This window comes from Neophocaena asiaeorientalis, unplaced genomic scaffold (assembly GCF_003031525.2).
Source record: "Neophocaena asiaeorientalis asiaeorientalis breed wild unplaced genomic scaffold, Neophocaena_asiaeorientalis_V1.1 scaffold142, whole genome shotgun sequence".
NCBI classification, from domain to species: Eukaryota; Metazoa; Chordata; class Mammalia; order Artiodactyla; family Phocoenidae; genus Neophocaena; species Neophocaena asiaeorientalis.
In genome coordinates, this window is record NW_020174563.1 from 2,679,701 (window position 1) to 2,703,728 (window position 24,028).

General features: G+C 46.8%; 1 protein-coding gene across 1 annotated transcript in view; it reads right to left on the reverse strand.

The window, feature by feature from the left end:
* Positions 1–24,028, reverse strand: part of CABLES1 (Cdk5 and Abl enzyme substrate 1) — a gene marked incomplete at its 5' end in the record, with an annotated part of 106,191 nt that overhangs the window by 43,847 nt on the left and 38,316 nt on the right. The window contains 2 exons of the mRNA XM_024757920.1: positions 15,329–15,421; positions 21,524–21,595. Of these exons, the coding sequence (XP_024613688.1) occupies positions 15,329–15,421; positions 21,524–21,595 (165 nt within the window). The remainder of the gene's footprint in view (positions 1–15,328; positions 15,422–21,523; positions 21,596–24,028) is intronic.

Genomic DNA, 24,028 nt, shown 5'->3' on the forward strand with positions numbered 1-24,028 from the left:
ATTCTGACCTTGTGTTAAATTAATATCTGACCTATGATATTAAATTGCTTACTTGCTCAGGATTAAGTCAGCTTCTCTGGCAGGCAAACCAGGCCCTTTGTTTTCTGGCTCTTTCTGTCTCTCTGGTCTCAACACACATGATATTTGCCTCTGCATTTTATCACTCATCCATGCTAACGTACTTGCAGTACCCCACCTTCAAAAATTTTTTTTCATAAGGTCCCTGGTGGGGACTTTCCTTTTTGGCTGTGTGGCATGCATGCAGGATCCTAGTTCCCTGACTAGGGATCGAACCTGTGCCCCCTGCAGTGGAAGCACGGAGTCTTAACCACTGGACAGCCAGGGAAGTCCCCATCCATACCTTAAAAAAAACCTGTTGTTTCATATCTCTGTCCTTTGCATGCTATTTCTTCTGACTGTTGTGTCTTACTAGGTACGCTGGATGAACTCCTATTTAATCTTCAAAACCCAGCTCACGAATCACCTCCCCAGGAAGCATTTCCTCCCCTTTCACTGAGTTACTCATTCTCTTTAGGGTGCTGCCTCTACTCCTTATTTCCACTTCCAGGAGCACCCTGATCACGAAGTGCTGCTAAACATTTGCTGCTCTCTTCTAGAGGACGAGTTGAGGGTTTCGTACACGGAAGCCCCTCCAGAAACACAGTCTGGGCAAGGTTGGGCTTCAGAGCAGTACCTGAGTACCCATCCCTGGGAAGGCAGGACCAAAGCTACATTCCAAGCTTCAAATACCAGCTCTGTCACCTTTGTATAACCTCAAGCAGCCCACTAATTCTTTAGTTTCCTCATCTAAAACAATGGGATAAAGTGAGTAGATATCTTATTGGAATGTTGTAAAGAGCAAATGAGTCCTTATATGGGAGAGCCCTCAGAACAGTGCCAATAATACACGCTCAATAAATATTCATGATATTTTACTGGGAACTGCCTTCTTGGGTTGAGGTAAGTTTTCCCACCAGAGTCTGTGGATTCAGAACCTCTTCAGACCTCTGTGCTAAAATACACAGGCCTGCTAAAGGTGAAAGGTCAAGAAAGGACAGCTGAAGGCCGACATGCGTGGCCTGTCACAAAGGTGTAACAAGTACACAGAGGCACTGCTTCCAACCCTTTGGCCCTGTGCTGACAGTGTCTGACCAGGCAATGTCTAACGCCATCCAGGATCCTTAAGTGTTCTCTCTTATGCCAAAAACTGGCTTCTTGTTCTATTCCCAGAACCCTGCGGGGTCTCTGTTGGCTGTGGGAAGTTTTCATCTCTTCCAGGTAGAATATTCTATTATAGCAATGATATTCACTTAAGGACATTAAAAACATGCAAAGAACTTCGAAAGTCAGAGCAAAGAAAATCACAGTTGCAACAATGGTGGGTGAGTACACTGATACATGAACACAGCCCAGGAGCGCCCACCAGCCAGGGGTGCATGTTGGGTACTGGACACACATGTGGAGACGTATTCTCAAATTCTGTATTTCATTCCCTCCATGCCCAAGAAGCAAGAGACAGCATACTTTAAAATGCTGGTATTGTGGTTTCAATCGTGTTCCCCCAAAATACGTATTGAAGTCCTAATCTCTAGAATGTGTGGATGTGGCCTTATTTGGAAATAGGGTCATTGTGGATGTGATCGCTTAGGAAGAGGCCATAATATATTAGGGTGGGCCTTAGATCCAATGACTGGATTTCAAAAGGAGAGAGATTTGGAGATTTCTAGAGGAATACAGAGAGAAGGCCACGTGATGACAGAGGCAGGCATTGGAGCTAGTCTTCTCAGTACGACTGCCAATGCCACCACCACTTCCACGACCATTTCCATTACTGCTAATGTTACTATGACGACAGTGCAGGCCTCCACTGCCTGCTAAGATGTACCTTATCCGACAATCCAGGGAGGGGTGGAAGATTCCTGAGAAACAAGTTATAGGATCTTCCTCTCCTCCTCCCTCCCTCCCACAAATATTTTTGGAGCACCCACTCATGCCAGACATGGTGCTAGGTGCTGGGGACCCGCTGATGCATGACACAGACAAGGGCTCATCCTCACAAAGCTTCTGGTTGTTGGGGGGAGGTAGTTATGCAGGGGTGTCAGTTCTCTGACTGGGGACTAGAGGGCGCTATCGCACATCGGAGGGACAGTTAATCTAGCTTGAGGGAAGCTAGGTGGGCTTCCTGGAGGAAGTGATGGCTAAACTGAGACCTTGGGGAGAAGGAACAACAGGCTACAAGGAGAAGATACGGTGGCAGAGGGACTGGTATGAGTCAAGGCTGGGAGGAGGAGTGGAAGGCCTATCTGAGGAACACAGGTGCTGTAAAACTCTTCACTGACTTCCCTTGCCTAACCCATCAGGGTCTCCACTCCCCTCCATAAATCACTTTGACCAACACTCACAGCACACCCAAAGCTCAGGCTGGTAGGCTGCTCTCTAGAACACCCACACTGAGTCGTATACTTGCTAAGATCAGGTCTGGATGCCCTCCACCTGTTTCTGCCAGTTGTATTTGTTAGTTATATTTTGTTCATTAAAGATTGCACAAACTAATGCCATGTGAAAGTCAAAAAAAGGAGAAACGCTGTTTCTATAAAAAATAACACTGAGTGCTTTAAAATGTTTTCAAACAAGGCAAATCACTAAAACAAAAACAAAAACAAAAAAAACCCTGCAGTTGAAATAGGTATGGGCAAGACGTCTATAAAAGATAAGAAAGAATTGTAAAAATCCAAAAGGATTCTACACTTAGCTTCTTGGGTCACTTTAAAGAAGTTCAATCCGGACATGGAAGCAACAGGTGGGAACGATGATAGTGTGAGGTCAGTGACACAGACAGAGTCTGCTCTGTGAGTCCCAAAGGCAAAGAAAGACCTGGCATCACAAACCTGTGGAATGGGCGATCGCCAACATGCCCGAAATGAAAGTGTGGGGTTTGAACTATGTATGTCATTTCTGTGGGTATTTTTTCCAGCATTTACTAACCTCTTTCCTCGACCAAGCGATTACTGTAAATAATTCAGCAGAGCTGGACCTGGGGCTCAGGGGGCCGGGGGTGGTTAGGATGGCGATGGTGACGGAGCCTTGGTTGGGTGAGTGCCCCCAAGGGTGGGGAGTGCAGTGAGGAGAGGGGGACAGGGAGAGGACAGGCAGCAGAGCGCACGACTGCAGTGAGAGAGAGACTGAGGGAGTGTGGCGTTTGCCAGGGCTGCCGTCACAAGGTGCCATGCACCTAGCTCTGTGGCAACGGCTCCCACAACAGAAATCAATCATCTCAGGCTTCCAGAGGCCAAGGTGTGGAGGGCCAGATTCTCTTTCTGAGGGCAGGACCTGTTCCCGGCACCTATCCCAGCTTCTGGGAGCCCCTTGGCTTAGAGCAGCATAACCCCAGCCCTCACAAGGCCGCATGGCGTCTCCCCATGTGCATGTCTGTCTCCAAGTTTCCCCCTTTTATAGGGACACCAGTGATTAGATCAGGGGCCACCTTGCTCCAGCACAATCTCATCTTTTTTTTTTTTTTTTAACATCTCTATTGGAGTATAATTGCTTTCAAATAGTGTGTTAGTTTCTGCTTTATAACAAAATGAATCAGCTATACATATACATATATCCCCATATCCCCTCCCTCTTGCGTCTCCCTCCCACCCTCCCTATCCCACCCCTCTAGGTGGTCACAAAGCACCGAGCTGATCTCCCTGTGCTATGCAGCTGCTTCCCACTAGCTATCTATTTTATGTTTGGTAGTGTGTATATGTCCATGCCACTCTCTCACTTTGTCACAGCTTACCCTTCCCCCTCCCTGTGTCCTCAAGTCTATTCTCTATGTCTGCGCCTTTATTCCTGTCCCACCCCTAGGTTCTTCAGAACCTTTCTTTTTTAGATTCCATATATATGTGTTAGCATACAGTATCTGTTTTTCTCTTTCTGACTTACTTCACTCTGTATGACTGGACTCTAGGTCCATCCACCTCACTACAAATATCTCAATTTTGTTTCTTTTTATGGCTGACTAATATTCCATTGTATATATGTGCCACATCTTCCTAATCCGTTCATCTGTTGATGGACACTTAGGTTTCTTCCATGTCCTGGCTATTGTAAATAGAGCTGCAATGGACACTGTGGTACATGACTCTTTGAATGATGGTTTTCTCTGGGTATATGCCCAGTAGTGGGATTGCTGGGTCGTGTGCTAGTTCTATTTTTAGTTTTTTAAGGAACCTCCATACTGTTCTCCATAGTGGCTGTATCAATTTACATTCCCGCCAACAGTGCAGGAGCGTTCCCTTTTCTCCACACCCTCCCCAGCATTTATTGTTTGTAGATTTTTTGATGATGGCCATTCTGACTGGTGTGAGATGCTATCTCATTGTAGTTTTGATTTGCATTTCTCTAATGATTAATGATGTTGAGCATCCTTTCATGTGTTTGTTGGCAATCTGTATATCTTCTTTGGAGAAATGTCTCTAGGTCTTCTGCCCACTTTTGGATTGGCTTGTTTGTTTTTTTGACATTGAGCTGCATGAGCTGCTTGTAAATTTTGGAGATTAATCCTTTGTCAGTTGCTTCGTTTGCAAATATTTTCTCCCATCCTGAGGGTTGTCTTTGCGTCTTGTTTATGGTTTCCTTTGCTGCAGAGCAATCTCATCTTAACCAGTTAATTACATCTGCCACGACTCTATTTCCAAATAAGGTCTCATGATGAGGTACAGAGGGCTGGGGCTCAGCATAAGAATTTTGGGGGGATACCATCCAGCCCATAGCAGGGAGGTAGGAAGGAGGAAAACAAGCTGAGCGTGGTGTCACAGAGGTTAGAAGTCCCCTCTGGAGCCCTCTCATCCTTGCTCTTCCAGGACAGCACTGGTCCTAAGTGTGTCCTAAGCATGGCCCCAGCCCTGCCCATCTACTGGCCCTAATGATGGTTTTCTTCTCAAGACTGCTGTGGACCCCTGGTGGGGACCAAGGTCTGGACTCCCCCCGGCTCCCAGGCCCTCTCGTTGAGCAGAGAGTCAAAACTGAACCACCAAGGGAAGGTTCTCTCCAACCTCTCAACCTTTTTTTTTCTGTGTCTCATTTTATTTCCTGTAAATCAAACTGGTTGAAAAGAAGCAACAAGAATTCCCAGGCCGAGCACTTTTCTGCACAGGAGAAGTACCAAGCACAGTCGCTTATGACTGAAAATAATTTCTCTCAAAAGCCTCATGCAGAGTCACAGAAAAAGCCAGCATACCCTCCGTGCTCCTTAAAGAGGTACAGATAATAAAACCGTAATAAACCCTGCGTATGGTTTACCTGCGTATGGACCCCGGGTCTACAGCCCAGGTCCTCCTTCTCGCTGTGGCACCAGGGAAGAAGTAGAGGACAGTCAATGGGGCAGTCATGTTTGAGAGCAGCTCTGGGGGCCACTTCGGTGACAGAATAGGCTGTGCCCAGGAGTCTCAGAGAGGTGTGGGGGTTATTAAGGCTCCTTCAAGTCTATCCACTCGCTGTCCTTCAGGACTGAGGTTTTGCTGACAGTTGGTTAGAAACACCGATGATGATACTAATAAAGATGCTTCCCTGCCAGCCTCCTGCTGCTGGGGGGACGGAGGGTTCTAGTCTCTTAATAAAGAACAAAAGTTCTGGGGGTAGGGGGCGGTTCCCTGGTGGCCTAGTGATTAGGATTCTGGGCTTTCACTGATGTGGCCTGGGTTCAATCCCTGGTCGGGGAACTGAGATCCTATAAGCCGCGTGGCGCAGCCAAAAAGAAAAAAAAAAAAAAGTCCTGGGAGTAGAAATGCGTGCTTGGGAAGAAGCAGATGTTTCAGGGAACCTCACAGAAGATGCCCGACATCTATCGAATTGGATGGAGAGAGAAAAGGCGATGACACATTTCTTCTTTCTAGAAGGCCCGTCCAGAGTTGGTAACTAGCTGTTCTGTTTTTTGGAACGTGCCACTTCCTCCAACTCATTTTTCAAACTAAACTAAGCTGACAGATCGGAACTGATGAGATGACAAACGAGGTTGTAATTTAGTTATGACCCATTCGCCCAGTTCCCTCCAAAATTTTCAATACAAAAATGAAAGGCTACAACTTGACTTCAGTTACTGTACTTTTTTTTTTTTTAACTATCTTACTTTACATAGTAGATAAAAGCTGCGGGAATCTTTTATATTTTTGTTTTTCCTACTGAGTTCACCCTTTAAAGAGACAGCCCTCGAGCTCGATGCTCTGTCCATTATCTGAAATCTTTTTAAGTCTCTGAAAACTCCTGTCAAGGGATGAGACAGACCAGTCCACTCACTGCAAAGAGCACTTCTCTGCCTGTTCAGAACGCAGTGATTCTCACGGCAGACCCAGGAGGGGGCACTTCCGGTGCAAGTGGCAGCCACCGCTTGTGCTCAAGGCAGACATTCGAAAACCAGATGACTTCAAAAGGATGCAAAGTAATGCCTGAGGGAGGGTGATGTCCACTTGAAACCAGAGCTCTTGTCTTCCACTGCTCTCAAAGACAAACGCCCAGAGGAAAGGTCCTGTCCTAACAGGACCATGAGGGTCACCGGACATAATGTGTCTTTGGCCGGTGGCTAAGTCTTCAGTCTTCACGCTCACCTTCCATTCTGATGACCCAGATCTACCTGGCCAGCAATCAGCTCTCTGTTGGCACTAGCTAGACTCATAACGGTTGTCATTTTCAAGGGTGTCTCCTCCCCGAGGGCCGAGCTCTGTCTTTACTTCCGGTTAACCCAGGAGACTCGGGGGCCCCCCGGCGCCCGCTGTGAAGATGCAGATCACTGTGAATGGTGACTGGCTCTTCTCTACTAACCAAGCGGCAGTTCCCAGTCCCCAACCACCATCCTCAGGATGTTCAATGGCCCCCTCCAGACGCTAAGGCAGCGGGTCCTGGACTCCTCTCTGTCATGACAAAGGGTTTGCTTATACATGTGTGAACAGTTTTTGAAAGAACTCAGGTCATTTCTGAACTTCGTATCAAAATTAATTCACTTTTAGAAGACAGTACACTATACACACGCCCCTCTAATTTTCTATAAGAATAAGGTTACCAAAGAAGATCTATGGGACTTCCTTGGCGGTCCAGGGGTGAAGACTTCGCCTTCCAATGCAAGGCGCGCGGGTTCGATCCCTGGTTGGGGACCTGAGATCCCACGTGCCTCGGGGCCAAAAAACCAAGGCATAGAACAGAGGCAGTATTGTAACAAATTCAATAAAGACTTAAAAAAAAAAAAAAGAAGACGACCTGTGATGCTTGCCCTTGATTTTTGGTTGGCCAGAGTTCTCCTGATCAAAGCCAAGCCAGAGCACGTCAGTCGTCTGCCTAGCACCCTCCATAGCTCCCATCTGACTCACGGTGAAAGCGGACATCTTCATGATTCACCCTCCCAGGACTCCTCAGGGTGCACCTCTCCCTCCTCTCTCCCTCTCTTCCACCCACATGGCTTTCCTATGGTTCCCCAGGCACAGCCCTTGCGTTCCGGCCTCAGCACCTCTGCAACTGCTGTTCCATCTACCTTGAACGCTCTTCCCCGCTGGGACCACACGGGGCTGGCTCCCTCACCTCCTCCCCACGTCTGCTCAAAGGTCTCTCCATCAGCGGAGTCTTGCCCCAGCACATGCCCCGCCCCCACCTCAGCAGCTTCAGTTTTCCTCCAGAGCACATCTATCCCATCTCTGATAAGACACACTTACTTGTCTATCATCTGCCTCCCCGACTAGCCTGTAATGGCATGAGACAGGATCACGGCTTTATGCACAGGTACATCTCATCACTTAAAAGAGTCCCAGTGCAGAGCAGAGGTCAGCACCCAGGTGCTGGAAAGACTGAACACAGGTTATCACTGCATTCTTCATAGTTAAGGAACTGCTTTATTAGGTGCCGTCTATCCAGATGCACTTGTCTCCTTCCAGAAAAACGGCTATTTACACATAGGCGGTTCAATGAAATGAGGCGGAATGGTTATTCCCATTGGTTATGTGCCATGCCTCCTACCCTCCGTGGGGAGGGGGGCTTGGAAAATCCTAGTCCAACAATGGGGCCGTCCTAATACAAATCCAGTGTCCTAAAACGTGACACTCGTGCAGATCGAAGCTCGCTCGACAGATGCAACTGACCCTGGCTGGGTGCAAAAGTGATACATTTCTGGGATGCTATCTCCTTCTATCAGGACGGGCTACGTTAGCTCACTCTGTAGTGACCTCACATCGTTAGCCTCTATGGAGCACACTGTTTAAAATCTAAATTCCGAGATATTTTTCACATGAACTTCTGAAAAGTCTGTACCCTGTACTGTAATTGATCATCTACCTCTGTTACATTTATCCCTGCTAAGTTTAACCTCGGGGAGCTGTTGAAGGAACCGAGCCTTCGTTCTCCGCTATGACACAGTCTCCTCCTGCTTTTGGTCTTCCACGTGGGCCACCACGAGGCTGACTGGCCTTCAGGCTGCAGAGGAGATGATGCTCAAGGGCATACCACGTGCTCTTCCTCCCAAGCTCCCTTCAGGCTGACGAAGCTTGGCTAACACACTTCAGCTGCCTGCAGGTTCTCCAGCTGCACAGTCACCCAGCATCCCTGGGAGATGCCATGTTCTGGCATCTAATGTTCTGCTGAAATCAAGAAATGTCAATGTGGAGGTCCTCTAATTTACTAGCCTAGTTATTCCATCAATAAGGAGATGAAGTTAACATGACTCTTTCTCAGTGAAGCCATGTTGGCTGTGGCCACCTCCATTCTTTTCTAAAAGCACACAAACCATCTGTTGAACAATCCATTCCAGAACTCTGCCAGCAATCAGCTCTAGGCTTGCTGGTTTACAATTATTAGAACTTATCCTCTGCTACCACCTCAGTCTCTTTTTGACTTTTTTTTTTTTTGGCTGTGTTGGCTCTTCATTGCTGCATGTTGGCTTCCTATAGTTGTGGGGAGCGGGGGCTACTCTTCATTGTGGTGTGCGGGCTTCTCACTGCGGTGGTCTCTCCTGTTGTGGAGCATGGACTCTAGGCACACAGGCTTCAGTAGTTGTGGCACGCGGCTCAGTATTTGTGGCTCACAGGCTCTAGAGCACAGGCTCATTAATTGTGGCACACGGGCTTAGCTGCTCCGCGGCATGTGGGATCTTCCTGGACCAGGGATGAAACCCGTGACCCCTGTATTGGCAGGCAGATTCTTAACCACTGTGCCAGGGAAGTCCCTCTTTTTCACTTTTTAAAGGCAATGTGTGCCTGGCATTCAACTCAGAACTTCTTTTATTCTCCCCGGCACTTTAAAGATCATTTTTATTTCTAAATTCTTTCCATTCCCTGATCTAGTCCTGAAGACTGAAACATTCAAAATGTAAGTCCTCTCCATTTATTCCACAAACACTTGCTGAGGACCTCCTGTGTGCCCAGCACCTTGCTTTGTTCAGTCTACATTTCCTCACAGTTCTACTTGTTAAAGATGCTGATGCTAGCCCAGCAGCTGACATCTGCTCTGTCCTTGTACCATCAACCCCAAGAAGTTTACCATCCCTTTCCTCCCTCTTCTGAATATGGTTTTAAAAGCCCCATGGCTATCACTGGTGTTTTATTTTATTTTATTATGGCAAAATATATGTAATATAAAATATGCCATTTAACCACTTACAGGTGTACGAGTTTGTATCATCAAGTACGTGCACGATGTTCTGCGATCATCACCACTATCTGTTTCTAAAACTTTTCCACTGCCCCAAACAGAAACTGTCCCCCTTCCCCCAGGCCCTGGTAACCTCTAGTCGACTTCCTACCTCTATGGATTTACCTATTCTGGATAGTTTGTATAAATGGAGTCATATATTGTGTTTGGCCCTTTGGGTCTGGCTTATTTCCTTTTTTTTTTTTTTTTTAATACATTTATTTATTTATTTTTGGCTGCGCTGGGCCTTCACTGCTGTGTGCGGGCTTTCTCTTGCTGTGGCGAGCGGGGGCTACTCTTCGTTGCGATGTGCAGGCTTCTCATTGCGGTGGCTTCTCTTGTTGTGGAGCACCAGCTCTAGGCGTGTGGGCTCGGTAGCTGCGGCACTCAGGCTCAGTAGTTGTGGCTCACGGGCTCTAGAGCGCAGGCTCAGTAGTTGTGGCACATGGGCTTAGTTCCTCCGCGGCATGTGGGATCTTCCCGGACCAGGGCTTGAACCTGTGTCCCCTACATTGGCAGGTGGATTCTTAACCACTGCATCACCAGGGAAGTCCCGTGTCTGGCTTATTTCAAACAGCACGATGTTTCTCAGGATTCATACACACTGTAGCAGGTATCAGTAGTTCATTCTTTTTTACGGCTGAATAATATTCCCCTGTATGTATATACCACTTTTGTTTATCCACAGTCTGTTGATGGACACTTGGGTTGTTTCCATCTTTTGGCTATTGTGAATGATAATACCATGAACATTGATGTGAAAGTACCTGTTTGAATTCCTCTTTTCAATTTTTTAGGTACATCTGCCAGTGGAATTGCTGGGTCATATGGTAATTTTATGTTTAACTTTTGGAGGACCTGCCAAATTGTTTTCCATAGTGGCTGGACCATTTTACATTCCCACCAGCAACATATGAGGGTTCCAACTCGGAATCTGATGTCTGAATCTGGACTCCACCCCCCACCTTCTAGCCACGTGCTCTAGTTTCCTCCTTTGTAAACTGAAATGATGAGTGTTTTAGTTTCCTATGGCTGCAGTGATAAATTGCGACAAAGTTAGGGTCTTAAATCAACACAAAATTATCTTACAATTCTGGACGTCAGAACTCTGAAATGGGTCTCATGGGGCTAAAATCAAGGTGTCTGGAGCTGCTTCCCACTGGAGGCTTGAAAGGAGAATCTGTTTTCTTGCCTTTTCCAGCTTTGGGGCTGCCGCAGCCCTTGGTTCATGGCCCCTTCCTCAGCCTTCAAAGCCAGCAATGGGCAGTTGAGTCCTTCTCACATCACATCACTCCAACACTGACTCTCCTGCCTCCCTCTTCTGCTCTTAAGGACCCTTCTGATTACACTGGGCCCACCCAGACAATCCAGGATAACCCTGCTACTATTTTAAGGGCAGCTGATCAGCAATCTCAACTCCATCTGCAACTTTAAGTCCCCCTTGCCATGTACCTGACCTAGCCACGGGTCCTGAGAGTAGGACAGTGACATCTTTGGGGGACGTTATTTTGCCCAACACAACAGTAGTAATACCTTCCTTATGAGGTTGTTTCAAGGATTATTTGTATTTCTAAAGTCTCTCCATCCCTCGAAATATAGTCCTGAAGACTGAACTCATTTAAAAGGTCTCTCCAGGGGGTGGAGAAGAGGGGGAGTTGGGTGAAGGCAGTCAAAAGGTACACACTTCCAGTTATGAGATAAATAAATACTAGGGATGAAATGTACAACATGATAAATATAATTAACAATGCTGTGTGTTATGTATGAAAGTTGTTAAGAGTGGATCCTGGGAGGTCTCATCACAAGGAAAAAAACCACGTTTTTTCTTTTTCTTTTACTTTGAATCTATATGAGATGATGGATGTTTCCTAAACTTATTGGGGTAACCATTTCATGATGCGTATAAGTCACGTGATTATGTTGTACCCCTTAAACTTATACAGCGCTGTAAGTCAATTATAGCTCAATAAAACTGGAAGAAACAAAAAATAGAAGGTCTCTGCCTTAATTTACTCAACAAATACCCATTGAGATGAGTTAATGAAACAAAGCCTATGAAGTACTTAGAGCCTGGTACCCAGGAAGCACTCAATAAATGTTACCCATCATCACTTTATGTTACTCTTAATTTTATAATCCCTTTTGGCAATATGGATGCAGCCACAAGAATCCACTTCTCAGTCTGAACCTTCTGAGATCTGTCTTCCTAAAACCCAGACAAGCATTGCTTTCTTTTCATAATTATCAAGTCCAACATGTTCTCCCCATCACCAGCCCGTCTTCGATTTAGGCAGAAGTAGACCTAGAGGGTGACAGCTCCCTCACCACCTGCCCCACCTGCTGGGAGATGAAACACCTGCCAGCCAGGGAGGAACCCATCATGCCATCTGGTTCTAACAGCGGAGCTGAAGCTCCCACCATGGAATTTGTAGTCTGTGTCCAGGCTCTGTCCTTCTTCGCTCCTCCCGCCCGAGGGTCTGCAGCCCGAGTCCCACACGCTCTCAGCATGGTTCTCTGCTCTTGATCCGACGCAAAGCCTTCTGGCAGGTCCCCAGTGCCAGCCTCATAGAATGCACCGATTCCAGACAGAGGAAGATGGTTCTCACTTAAAGCGGGCTCCATCCTCCATCGGAGCCGTACCTTGTAAGGAAGAGGCTCACCTCTGCTTCTCGTGCCGTTGGACTTGGTCTAATGTCACAGAATGAAGTGGGTGAGCACGGACCAGCTGGGGCCCCGACGTTTATTTCTAAGTAGCTACCTTGATATTACGGATCATGAGGTTAACTTGGACTTTTTGTTTTTTCAGTGACACAAGTATTGTCTTTTATTGCATTTGCTTCTCAGTTTTATTATTTTTTTCCCTTTCTATCTCAAAATTTTGCTTAAAACTCTCAGTCAGGTCAGGCTAGAATCTTATAACAGACACTCTACTCATTTCCCACACCGCGCTCTAGTCCTTGCTGAGACCGGAGCCCAAGTCCCCCTTGACGCCAGTGCCTCTGCCCCATGGTCAGCAGGCTTGGAGGCGGGGGAACCTCAACACCAAGGTCTTCGGGTCCAGAACAGTGAGCGGGCCCTGGGTTCGGCCTGCTGTCCAGGAGGCTGGTCTGTGCTGCCCCGAGGTCACAAGGAGACTCGGGAGCTGGGCAGAGCTGTGAGTGGGCAGAAGTCGGGGCTGGAGCAGGGACAAGCCTGCCCAGCTGGGAGGATGGCTCCCACGGGCCTGGGGGGCTAAGCAGGCCCCCTTTCAGTCTGTCTTCCCCAGCACAGGAAGAGGCGGATGCACCAGTACTCAGGCCACTCTGTTCTCAGTCCAGACCTTTGAAGTGCTTTAGTGAACATCTCCAGGCTTCTCAGTAAAGCCTCTTTCCTCCCAACACGGCAGGCAAACCCGAGTCAAGTGGCTCCCATGTGGGCTGCAGGAAGGCCCCCTTTGGTGTGGTGTTGTGTGTGTACCCCGCACGCCCGAGGTGGGAGCATCAGAGACCCCCAGGCATCGCCCCGGTCCCTCCCTCCCGAGAGCACGTCCAGGCCCCCTGCTACCCACCACCGCAGCTCTGAGCTCAACCCCGTCCCAGGCCACCTCCAGCAGGACAACCTCACGCCTGCTGCCCGGCTGCGGTGGGTCCCCTACCCCCATTCATCAGCTCCTGACCACAATTTCCTCTGTCACCTCAGAAATCATAGTTTCTTCCTGGTGCCCTCCTGAGTTTTTCTTTCATCTGTCTGAGAACAGTCCATCCCTGCTAATAAATCAACCAGAGGGAGGAAGGAGAGCATCTCTAGGCCTTTCATCTTCTCTGGCACCGAAAAAGCAGTTCTCACCTACGCAGGTACAACCGGCTGTCACCACTGCCTATATTATATATAGCCTGTGCTGAGAGCTTGCTTTTCTGCCCTAAAGCCCATTTCTTAGATCTCCAGATAAGCTAACAGTCCCTCCTGGTTCCCTCTGAAAATTCCCCAGCAAAACCGCCAGCAACTGCATGCTTTCTGGACTGTTGACGTTGTTCCAGGGTCAAGGGTGTGCCGGGGAAGGCGGCTTCGGAATATACTATACACTGGTGATCCCATTGGTCCAAATCTTTTATCAACTGCATCCTCTCACTACAAACCATGCCAGGTGATTGATTATCTGACTTTGTATCCTCAACAGCATTGAGAAGTGGGGAATACCATTAATTTGGCCCCCTTTTTGGTTTTGCCATTGATTTTATTTAGGAAGTCGAGGCTTTCTATGTTTATTTTATGGTTCAAGAGATTATGGACAAAAACACCAACATACATAAATGATGAATAATTATACTAAAAAGGGTATAAGTAAGGTCTGGATTCAGTAAGAGCCACAAAAGAAAAGAAAAACACGGTGGTGAAATGAATAAGACACAATAATTGTGACAGTGAGAGTCAGGGTGAGAGAAAGAGACTCAGGGTATTCTAGTTCACAGATGACAGTTGGGTTCATTTTAACTGAAAGCCCTGTACTTAAAATAGGAATACATACTGAGGACATAAAAATTATTTGATGGGAGAGTTCAATTTGGCCATTCTAAAATCGTTGAATAGCTATAAAATTATGTTCTCTATTCAAGTGAGGTTTAAAAACTTGAAGAAAACAAGTCTTTAAATACTGTAATTGTTAGTTATTCAGGTTGTACAGTGTATTTTACATCAAATTATAGTAATGCTGGGCCTTAATCGTGCCACGAGTCTAACTTTTTAGCAATTTTCATTTGGCATAGATTAGAGAGTATTAGTGGGGCCCATATGAGCTTCTGTAAATCAGGAGGAGATCAAACGAAATGGTCTTGGGGCAGGAACTCTGCTCTGGGATGTGTCTCTAACTATGATCCAGGTCACAGGTTGGTGGAGAAGAGCCACCCCCAGGAACACAGAGCATCAGGGGACCCCAAGAGGTCTTGGAGCCCTGTTCCCAGCGTTGCTGTGAGGCTGCCATGAATGGGCTTCGCCATTCAATTATAAGCAATGCTGGCAACAAGGATTCACATCCACTTGTCACCAGGAAGGTTTTAACACCAAGGTCATATACATTTAACCATAATTTTCATTTAACAGCCCTTTCCAAAAGAGCAACTCTTTGCTGGAGAAACACATGCTCTAGACGTACGTCAGCAGGTCCAGGAATCTGAATTGGCGCCCAGGGAGAATCTGCTGGCAAAGTCGTGATTCTCCCCTCTTAATGAAAATCATCAGAGAGAGAGCCAAACCCGACTCCAAGCGCAGATCTGGCAGGATATTGACTGACCAGAGCACAGAGCCCTGGTGAAAAAAGAAAACGAAACCCAAAAAAGCGGAAAAAGAAACAACAACAACAACAAAACACCCAAAAAACTCAACTGTTTTTCTGTTCAAAATTTCCTAATAAAAATATATTTCAGTACTATTAAAAATTCAGTTTTAGTTAGTCTAAAAAACTAAGCCTTTGGTTGCCATTAGAGAGCAGTATTTTCTATAAACGTCTATGGATGATTCCGGCAGGAGTGGGGTGGAAACAGTAGTCTGCTAGGGAAGGTTACATGAGATGCTGTTCATCTTAACAGGGGGCTTCACTCTGTGAGGTCTGGCCATTCAAAGGGTCCCCTCTTCCCTTCCCCACTGGACCCACCCCCTCCTACAGCAGGGAGGATGGGGGCAGCTTTTGTTAGTATGATACCTGCCATTCCTGGTATCGTGTTGCCGCATATTCTTGATAAAATGAATCTTCTTAAAGTTCTTTGGTCTGGGCGAACCTGAGAGAGTACGACATCTGAAAAATAAAGCCATTTCGAAAACACAGTCAGTTGCCGTGGACAGCTGAGACATCTCCACACAAAGACAGGAAGGAAAGACCAGACTCAAATGGTTTGAGTAACCCCAAGGATAATGAGGACTATATGGCTGGAAGCAAGGAAGCTTTAAAAAAAAAAACCCAACGACAGACAACTTCCTCGATAATACTGATAATAATTTATATGGGTCTCTGAAGAGCCAGCTAATGAAAACTACTGTCCTCAGTTACAATAACATAACCTACACGAATTCCAACGACATTATTTGTTCCTGTCATCTTAAAAAGAATCCTTCTGTATCAACACAGGTAATGGGAACAGAAAACTGTAAATTTAAAGAATCCAGAGGGGGAAAAAACACTGGAAAATTCAGTTTAAAAACAACCCTGAATCATTTTTCTTCTGTAGCAGGACTCTGGCCTGAATTACCTGGACTATTGCCTCAACATTCAACTTGTCTCTGCCTGGAAGTCGCAGCTTTACTTTGAATGAGAATCAGAGACTGAGACCCAGCTAGTGGCTGTTTGTTTTTTTTTTAAAGATAAATTTTAAATAAATATTTGTTGAACAAATTGACTTGGATTCCAATTAATTTTTCCTAGAATATACAACATGTGTTTGCACTACAGGGATAACAGAACAGACCACAGGCTGAAAAGATCTTATGTGTGTATATTTTTTCAAAGGTAACTGGCAAATTCTAAGATACACAACTGCAATAACAACTAGGAAAAAAGCAAAAATCCCAGCAACTGAACATCTGAAGTTTGGTGTTGTATTGAGAAAGGGAGCAATGACTTTTCTGGTTGGGTTTTTGCTACCAAATATTTTTGTTTACCTTTCTGACCATGGACCCCGATGGCTGGCTCCTGGAATCAGACGTGGGTGCCTGAGACCTTATGCTTCAGAGAGTGAGTTCCAGAGAAGCAGTGCCCGGCTTCCCAAAACCACACTAAGGTCCAGGCCATCACCCGAGTTCATTCACTTCTGAACTTTGAGGCTTCAGGTAAGAGAATAACAAGATGACCCAACAAGGAGGTACAGTTGAGGGCAGGTGGGGTGTGTGGGCCCATTGGTGGCAAAGGATTAGGGAATGGGCAGCATCACAGACCTGCCTAGCAGCTTGAATCTTTACTCTCCTCCAAGGGCTCCCCTCAAGGGAAATTGGGGGATAGCCCTGCGCTGGGCTAGGCTAGGTGCACAGCTCCCAAACCCCCTTACCTGCCCTCAAGTAAGGGCCAGTCTTCCTAGAAGCCCTTTCCCAGAGAGTGCTGAAAATTATTGTTTTTCCCTTAAGAAACAGCACCTCAAAATGTAATTTAACTTGAAAAAAATATATAGTAAAGTGAATGAGTGCAGGTCAAAGCAAAGACATGGTAGCAGGTATCTGGTGGCTTTCATCAGGGAAACGGGGCTCCCTGGGCCTTGGATCTAGAGGAAGGAAGCCTCCCTGTCATTCATGTCCATTCCACCAGAGCAGGGTTCACAGAACACGGCCACAGCCTGAGTGGCCCTCCCAGCATCCACCACAAACTCACTACCAGCCCTAGTGACCTATCACTAGTAATATTTCAGATCCCTCCCTGGAAATGTTGTGAGGATTAAACGTGATGATTTCTACAAGAGCTTCATACAGTGTCAAGTGACACGTTCAAATACAAATATTCACATTCATACATATGTACACACATTCATATACACATTTCAAGTGTGTGATTATTATTAAAACCTTTAACTACAAAGGATGTATATTTTGTTACTGTTTGCCTCCTGTATTCTGAAAACCACAGCCCTTATTAAGGGTCCTGAATTCTTGGTTTTAAATAGATTCTTTTAAAGACGTGCAGAGGGACTTCCCTGGTGGCACAGCGGTTAGGAATCTGCCTGCCAATGCAGGGGACACGGGTTCGAGCCCTGGTCCGGGAAGACCCCACATGCCGTGGAGCAACTAAGCCCGTGCACCACAACTACTGAGCCTGCGTGCCACAACTACTGAAGCCCACGCGCCTAGGGCCTGTGTTCCGCAACAAGAGAAGCCACCGCAATGAGAAGCCCGCGCACCACAATGAAGAGTAGCCCCCGCTCGCTGCAGCTAGAGAAAGCCCGTGCTTAGCAACAAAGACCCAACACAGCCAAAAATAAGTAGTATAAATAAAAAAATAAAAAAAGAGACATGCAGAACCCTGCCTGAGGGCACTTTGTAGATGCTTCCTGTGGACCTCAGGAAGGGTTTGAATAGGGAAAATCACCCACTAATCCCCCTCCCTACTCCAAGCCTCCGAACCCAGATTCAGCCTTCTTGGGGTCCAAGAAGATTCAGCCTCACTCAGCCTTCCTGGGCAGCTCTCTGGAAGCAGACCAGCACCTCAGACTGCCTCTGTTCTACCTCCAGAATGACTGTTAGAGTCTGCAGGCCACCCAAGGTCCCCAATTGTCTCTCTCACACACAGCAGAAGGTTCTAGAACTATGTAGTCACTGGGGAGAGGAGAATCCTTGAAGGCATAAATGTGTGCTATCATTGGTTGCTGGACCGTTATTCAGGAGCATCCTCACATCCTTACCCAGCTTCCCCCCAAAATGCAGAGCTTCCTGGGTCCCCCAGTCTGAGGGCAGTGGGCTAAGAGCTAGACTGTGAGGATACCTTCCTAAGACCCTAAGCTGCTCCCTGCCTCCACACCTGCAGAAAGAGATGCTGTAACCCTCAGGTTTGGGCACAAAATCTCCCAGCCTTCTGCTGAAACCGGAAGTTGGCAAAAGGGGCACAGGTGGCTTTCGGTACCAGTAATTACTTAATGGCACGGCAGCCCGCACACATCAACTGAGACAGGCTGGAAACTGGGGCAGGTGGTGACGGCTGCCGCATTTGCTGCAGCTGAACTGAGGTCTTTCTGGACATCTAACAGAGACATCCTAGGTCCTTATTTCTGGGATACCAGGTAACCACCAGGCAAAGTGGAAAACCCCAGTCTAAAGCCTCTCATTGCAAATGCTCAGTCCTTGGAGTTCAAGGTGGATACAGGAAACTAACCTGTGATGTGCAAGAGAAAGGCAAGACTTTTAAACAGATAACAGGCGCTTTCTTTCCATACCAGCATCCAATTCTAACTGCATATGCTACTGATATAGCCCTTCGATCAGCAAGTTGTTTGTTGTCTTGTGATTTTTTAAGCATTCAGCCTCCACCACCCCCCACCTAAGAAACGCTTTAAGAGAATTGTGGCATTAACAACAATTGCCAAGGAAACTGGAAGACTAAGCACTCAGGTTATGGCAGGTTAAGCAAAGAAGGAATTAATTTCAAAGCCATCTGCATTGACGTGTAAAAATACCCATTTAAAACCATACATTTTGGGGCTTCCCTGGTGGCGCAGTGGTTGAGAGTCTGCTTGCCAATGCAGGGGACACGGGTTTGTGCCCCGGTCCGGGAGGATCCCGCGTGCCGTGGAGCGGCTGGGCCCGTGAGCCATGGCTGCTGGGCCTGCGCGTCCGGAGCCTGCGCTTCGCAGTGGGGGGGGCCACAACAGTGAGAGGCCCGCTAATGTAAAATAAATAAATAAATAAATAAAAATTAAAAAAAAAAAACAAAACAAAAAAAAAAACCATACATTTTAAGTGATGTAAAATTAAATTAGGATAGAATTAAACTGAAAACTAATTTAAGGAAAGATTAGCTGTTTCTTCTTAGCACTGATTATAGGATACACTTAATTATGCAAAAGGTTTTTAATAGATTCCTTGGAGCCGTTTGTTCTAGGTGCTGAGTTTAAAAGCAAGTTGGGCTAATAGCCTTCCGCCCCCCCAGTTCCCAAAACACTTCAGCAGCATTACTGGTACATTCATTTCACAGAATCGGGGAGCTGGAAAGGACAGAGATCAGCTGATCTGCCCCTCCCATTTTACAGGTGGGAAAACCGAGGCCCCAGAGTAGGTAAATGAATTTCCAAAGCCACATAACCAGTTGGTAGAAGAATCAGGCCAAGAATTCAAGTCCCCTGACTCCCAAACTAATGCCCCTTCTGCTATTTTTATTTCTTAGGAACAAGTAAGTTTCTAAGTAAATATCAGAATTCTTTATTGAAGTATAGTTGATTTACAGCTTTGTGTTAATTTCTGGTGTACAGTAAAGTGATTCAGTTACATATATATACATAAATATATATATATATATCCTTTTCCATTATGGTTTCTTACAGAATATTGAATACAGTTCCTTGTGCTATACAATAGGACCTTGTTGTTTATTTTATAATAGTAGTTTGTATCTGCTAATCCCAAACTCCTAATTTATCCTTCCCCTGCCCCCTTTCCCTTTGGTAACCATAAATTTGTTTTGTATGTCTGTGAGTTTGCTTCTGCAGTAAATATCAGAAATTTTTCAATTAAAAAAAAAGTCCATTAGGGAAAATAAGGACTTCTTAAACTGCCAACTCCCTTGGTTTCAGACTTACTTTTTAAACTTTACATTTACACAAGATTTGTTGAAAATTAAGTATAGCATTCTGTAAGTAAGGGTTGGATGAAGTTACAGTTAAGGCAGATAAGCCATTTTTACTCTGCCCATTTGTGCTATCACAGGACTGAGGGGTAGAGGACCAGCCTGGGCAGATTCTGAAAGGAGGGTACAGGGGTGATGGGGCCCATGACCAGGAACACAGCGCCCAGCTCCTTCTCTGGCCCCCCTTTACTACCTGGAATCCCCGAGGTGACATTTTAGAGCCTGTGACCTTTTTTTAACCTGGTTTCCTTGGTCACAGCTACCATATTGCTCAAACGACCACGGCCCCTCGCATCCTCTCCAAACTCCAGGGCCTTTGCAGTTCTGTTCATTGATTGGCATCAACTGTACTCAAATGCCAAAGCCACTCGGTGCCACCTGAGAACATTTCTCCCTGACGCTCGCTGATTACTTTGGGCCACTTAACAAAGACTGACAGAAGAACACTTGTACCCAGGCCACGTGGATCACACAGCCACACACCATCAGCCTTAGATGGTCCCAGAGGGTATGTGTGTTTTCAAAAAGACTTCAAAAGTGGAAATCGGACTGTCTGGCCCTGACTTTCTCTTTGGAATGATGTCGGTGATGAGATTCACAGTCACTGATGCTTCCAATCAGATCCCAGGCCTAGCCTGTCTATGCTCCACCCTTTATCCAGGTGGTCTGTGGACAAGACCCGTGACCTGGGGGTGAAACTCCAGTCAGGGAAGGAGCCCGCTCCAGGGGGAGACGCCTCCCTCCACCTCAGCATCCTCCCAGGCTCAAAGGGAGGAGCTGGGGACTCCCAATCCCTGGCCAGCAGCCAAAGCATGCATGAAGGGTGTAGATGGCGGTTCCCGTAGAAGCTGGTGCGAGGGCATGAGAGCACACACCCCCCCTCGGCTCTGTCCCTGCCAGGCATTCCCTGTAAAGCCACAGCGTCCCACAAGGTCCCGTCTTGCCTCAGCTCCTCCTGCACAGCCAGCTCAGCTGGGGCTGCGGTGAGGGCTGCAGGGGACGCAGTGTGTGTCTCCTGAACTCCAGGAGGGCCAGGTGGACCGAGGCGAAGATTAGAGGAAGGAGAGCTGCCAGTCAGAGGCCCGGCACAGCTCAGCAACTGCTGTCACCGAGAAAAAGATGCTTCGAAAGCACTTTTCTAATCCGGAGGGAGAAATGGAATGCTTTCAGCCCCAAGGGAGCACTCACAGCTGACCTACCTGAGCTTCCCAGCACCTGGCTTTGGAGGAACATCGTGGCACCTGCTAATGAACTCGAGGACTGTGATTCCTGTGTCCCCGCGCCTGAGAAAGCCGGGGCAAGGGACGCGCTCTTCTTCATTAAGCAGCAATTTTCAAGAGGAACAGGTTACCGCACCTGAACTCACATGCAAACTGGGCTATTCTGATACGTAATTGGGATTTCATAGTGTTCTAGTTCTAATGTTCCAAAGGGCTGGGGTTTCCAAACAGAGTCTGGAGATCTGATTGTCATTTTTAGAATTTAATTCTGTAGATCAAAAACTAAAAAAAAAAATTCAAACTTTGGCCGCCACCTTGTATCGCAGGCCATACACACACACATAAGTGCAACCCGAAAACTCACCTCCGTAGAGGGGCGTTCTCCTCAATATCTTCCAGGGTCTCCAAGGACGATCTCTGGGAGATGAGGCGACGTCTGCAGAGAGAGGGAAAAAAAATCTAGGAGTTAAAACTCCATTGTGAAATGGATCAGGCATTTCTATAAAGCTAAAACTGTTCTAAAAAATTAAGTCCACTAAGAAAAAAATCAGGCAAAAGGTGTTTTAAGAGGCTGCCATACTCCCAGCCTGTACCCTGAATGCCAAGCCCATCTTGCCTTGCTGAATCCTGAGCTTTCTCCCTGGTTGTAGGGCTGCTCTGGTGATTAGGGAAGTGATGGATACTTTTTATGTTGCCTAAAACCAACAAAAGATAAGGTGCCTCTGACAGTGTATAACTTTGGTACTGTGTGCCCTTTTTCTAAAGCATTAGATAGTACTGTTAAGTATTCAGATATCAGTGGTCTGAACCAGCTTTAGCTGATAAATATTAAACATTAAAACTGTACTAAATAAAATCTCAAAATCATTAGGAGGCAAGAAAAAACTTATGGTCTCTGGGCCATAATTTCGAAAGCAACTAGAAACAAGGCAGACATTATTCCCCTGGGAGAATTTCTCTGAGACCAGTGAGAATTTATATCAGGGCGTGATTAGGCAAAACACAAACTCTTTCCATCTGCTAAAGAACTGCAAACCACCTGCCCAAACCTCCTCAATCTAGTTTCTTTCGTCAGACTGAAATAAGAATGGGTCCTAGTTAATTGAGAATATCTGGTACAGGGACCAGGCGGGATGGTGGTTGGTAATTTTATAGCAAATCCGTGTGAACAAGGGCCATCACTTCATAGTAAATGATTTGGCGGAAGGGTGGTGTGGACAGAAAAATATCTGATTGGGTCTTTACCTTGGAAAAAAATGGGACTAAAATTAGAAGACTATGTCTATCTTGTGTTCATTTGATAACATTTAGGTTAAGAACATGCAATTATAACCATGTTCTAATTTGTTCTAAAGAATAAAAAAATGAAACAAATGTTTTTTGCTTTGTTCTGTGTGTACTTTTTCTGACCAACCACACTGATACCTTTTCGCTTTGTGTTTTATTTTTAATAAGACAATCAGAAGGGTCATTTTTGCAAACCATTCGAGGGCTTCATCAATTTTCTCAGAGCCTGTCTTCATGTTTTGACAGTCAAATCCTTTCTAAAACACTCAGCACACACCTCCCTGCTTCTCTCTCCAGTGAGCCTCGTTTGTCCACATGTGAGACCCAGGAGCTCTCCAACATCACCTTCACTGTCTTCATGACACACTGACCTTCTGCAAGATCTGCAGTTTACTCTGTAATTAACTCATGTTAAACTTCCATTTCTGTAATATGGTATTGTTAGCGTTCCAGCAGTCAGTCAGACCAGGGAGACACTGGTCTTACCTGATGGGGTGGGGAACTGATTTTATAGGTGGGGATTTGAGAGGTGGCCAATTCATGAGTAAGTAGGACTCGCCTGTGCAGCCCCCTAAGTCCAGGGACTCAGCACGCCAGGACCCCTGTGACAACACCTGGAGGCTGTGGCTTTGAAGGAAGTGTCCAGGCCATCGTGAGGCATAGCCCCCTAGGTGCCAGGTCTGGCTGGGATGGAGTCCCAGGCTGGGCCGGGGACAAACCCCCAGTTAGTCACACTCCCACCCAGTGTAGCTCTCAGATATAGGTGTCCCCATGCTCCCCATCCAAGGGACGGTATGATGCTACATGTGTGCTGGGTCAGACAGACTCAGATTTCCGTTCTGGAGTCTGGAGGCTCTGGGACCTTAGAAAACTCCTTAATCCTTGAGCCTCAGTTTCCTCACCTATGACACGGGAAGTAAGAGTAAGTAAGAAACAAAGAGAGGGCTTCCCTGGTGGCGCAGTGGTTGAGAGTCCGCCTGCCGATGCAGGGGACACGGGTTCGTGCCCCAGTCTGGGAAGATCGCACATGCCGCGGAGCGGCTGGGTCCGTGAGCCATGGCCGCTGAGCCTGCGCGTCCGGAGCCTGTGCTCCGCAACGGGAGAGGCCACAACAGTGAGAGGCCCGCGTACCGCAAAAAAAAAAAAAAAAAAGAAACAAAGAGACATGAAGTCCTTGGCGCAGGACAGTTAATGACCAGGAGCTCCTGGGATTTTGATTGTTACTCCAGTTTCCTCCACTGGGGCTGCAGCCTGACCTGATGCCCTCCCCGCTCAAACGACTGGGGTCAGCCTGGCTGTCCCAGCTCTGGCCGCTCCTCCAACCCCTGCCAGTGGCGAGGTCACTCCCAAATGCCTTGTGCCCGAGCCAACCTGTGACACGTGCTCCTTCCACCCCTACACCCCCTTCGAAGCAGAACTAACTTGGTGTCACCTTCGCTGAGGCACTGGCCACCTATAAAATTAGAGCCCCAGGCCTCCGTGCACCGTTCTTACTTAATACCAATGTCTCCTCTGCAGCTGTGATTAAAATATTTACTCTGTTTATCTGTGGATAATGTTCTGAGTTCCCTTTTTCATTTTT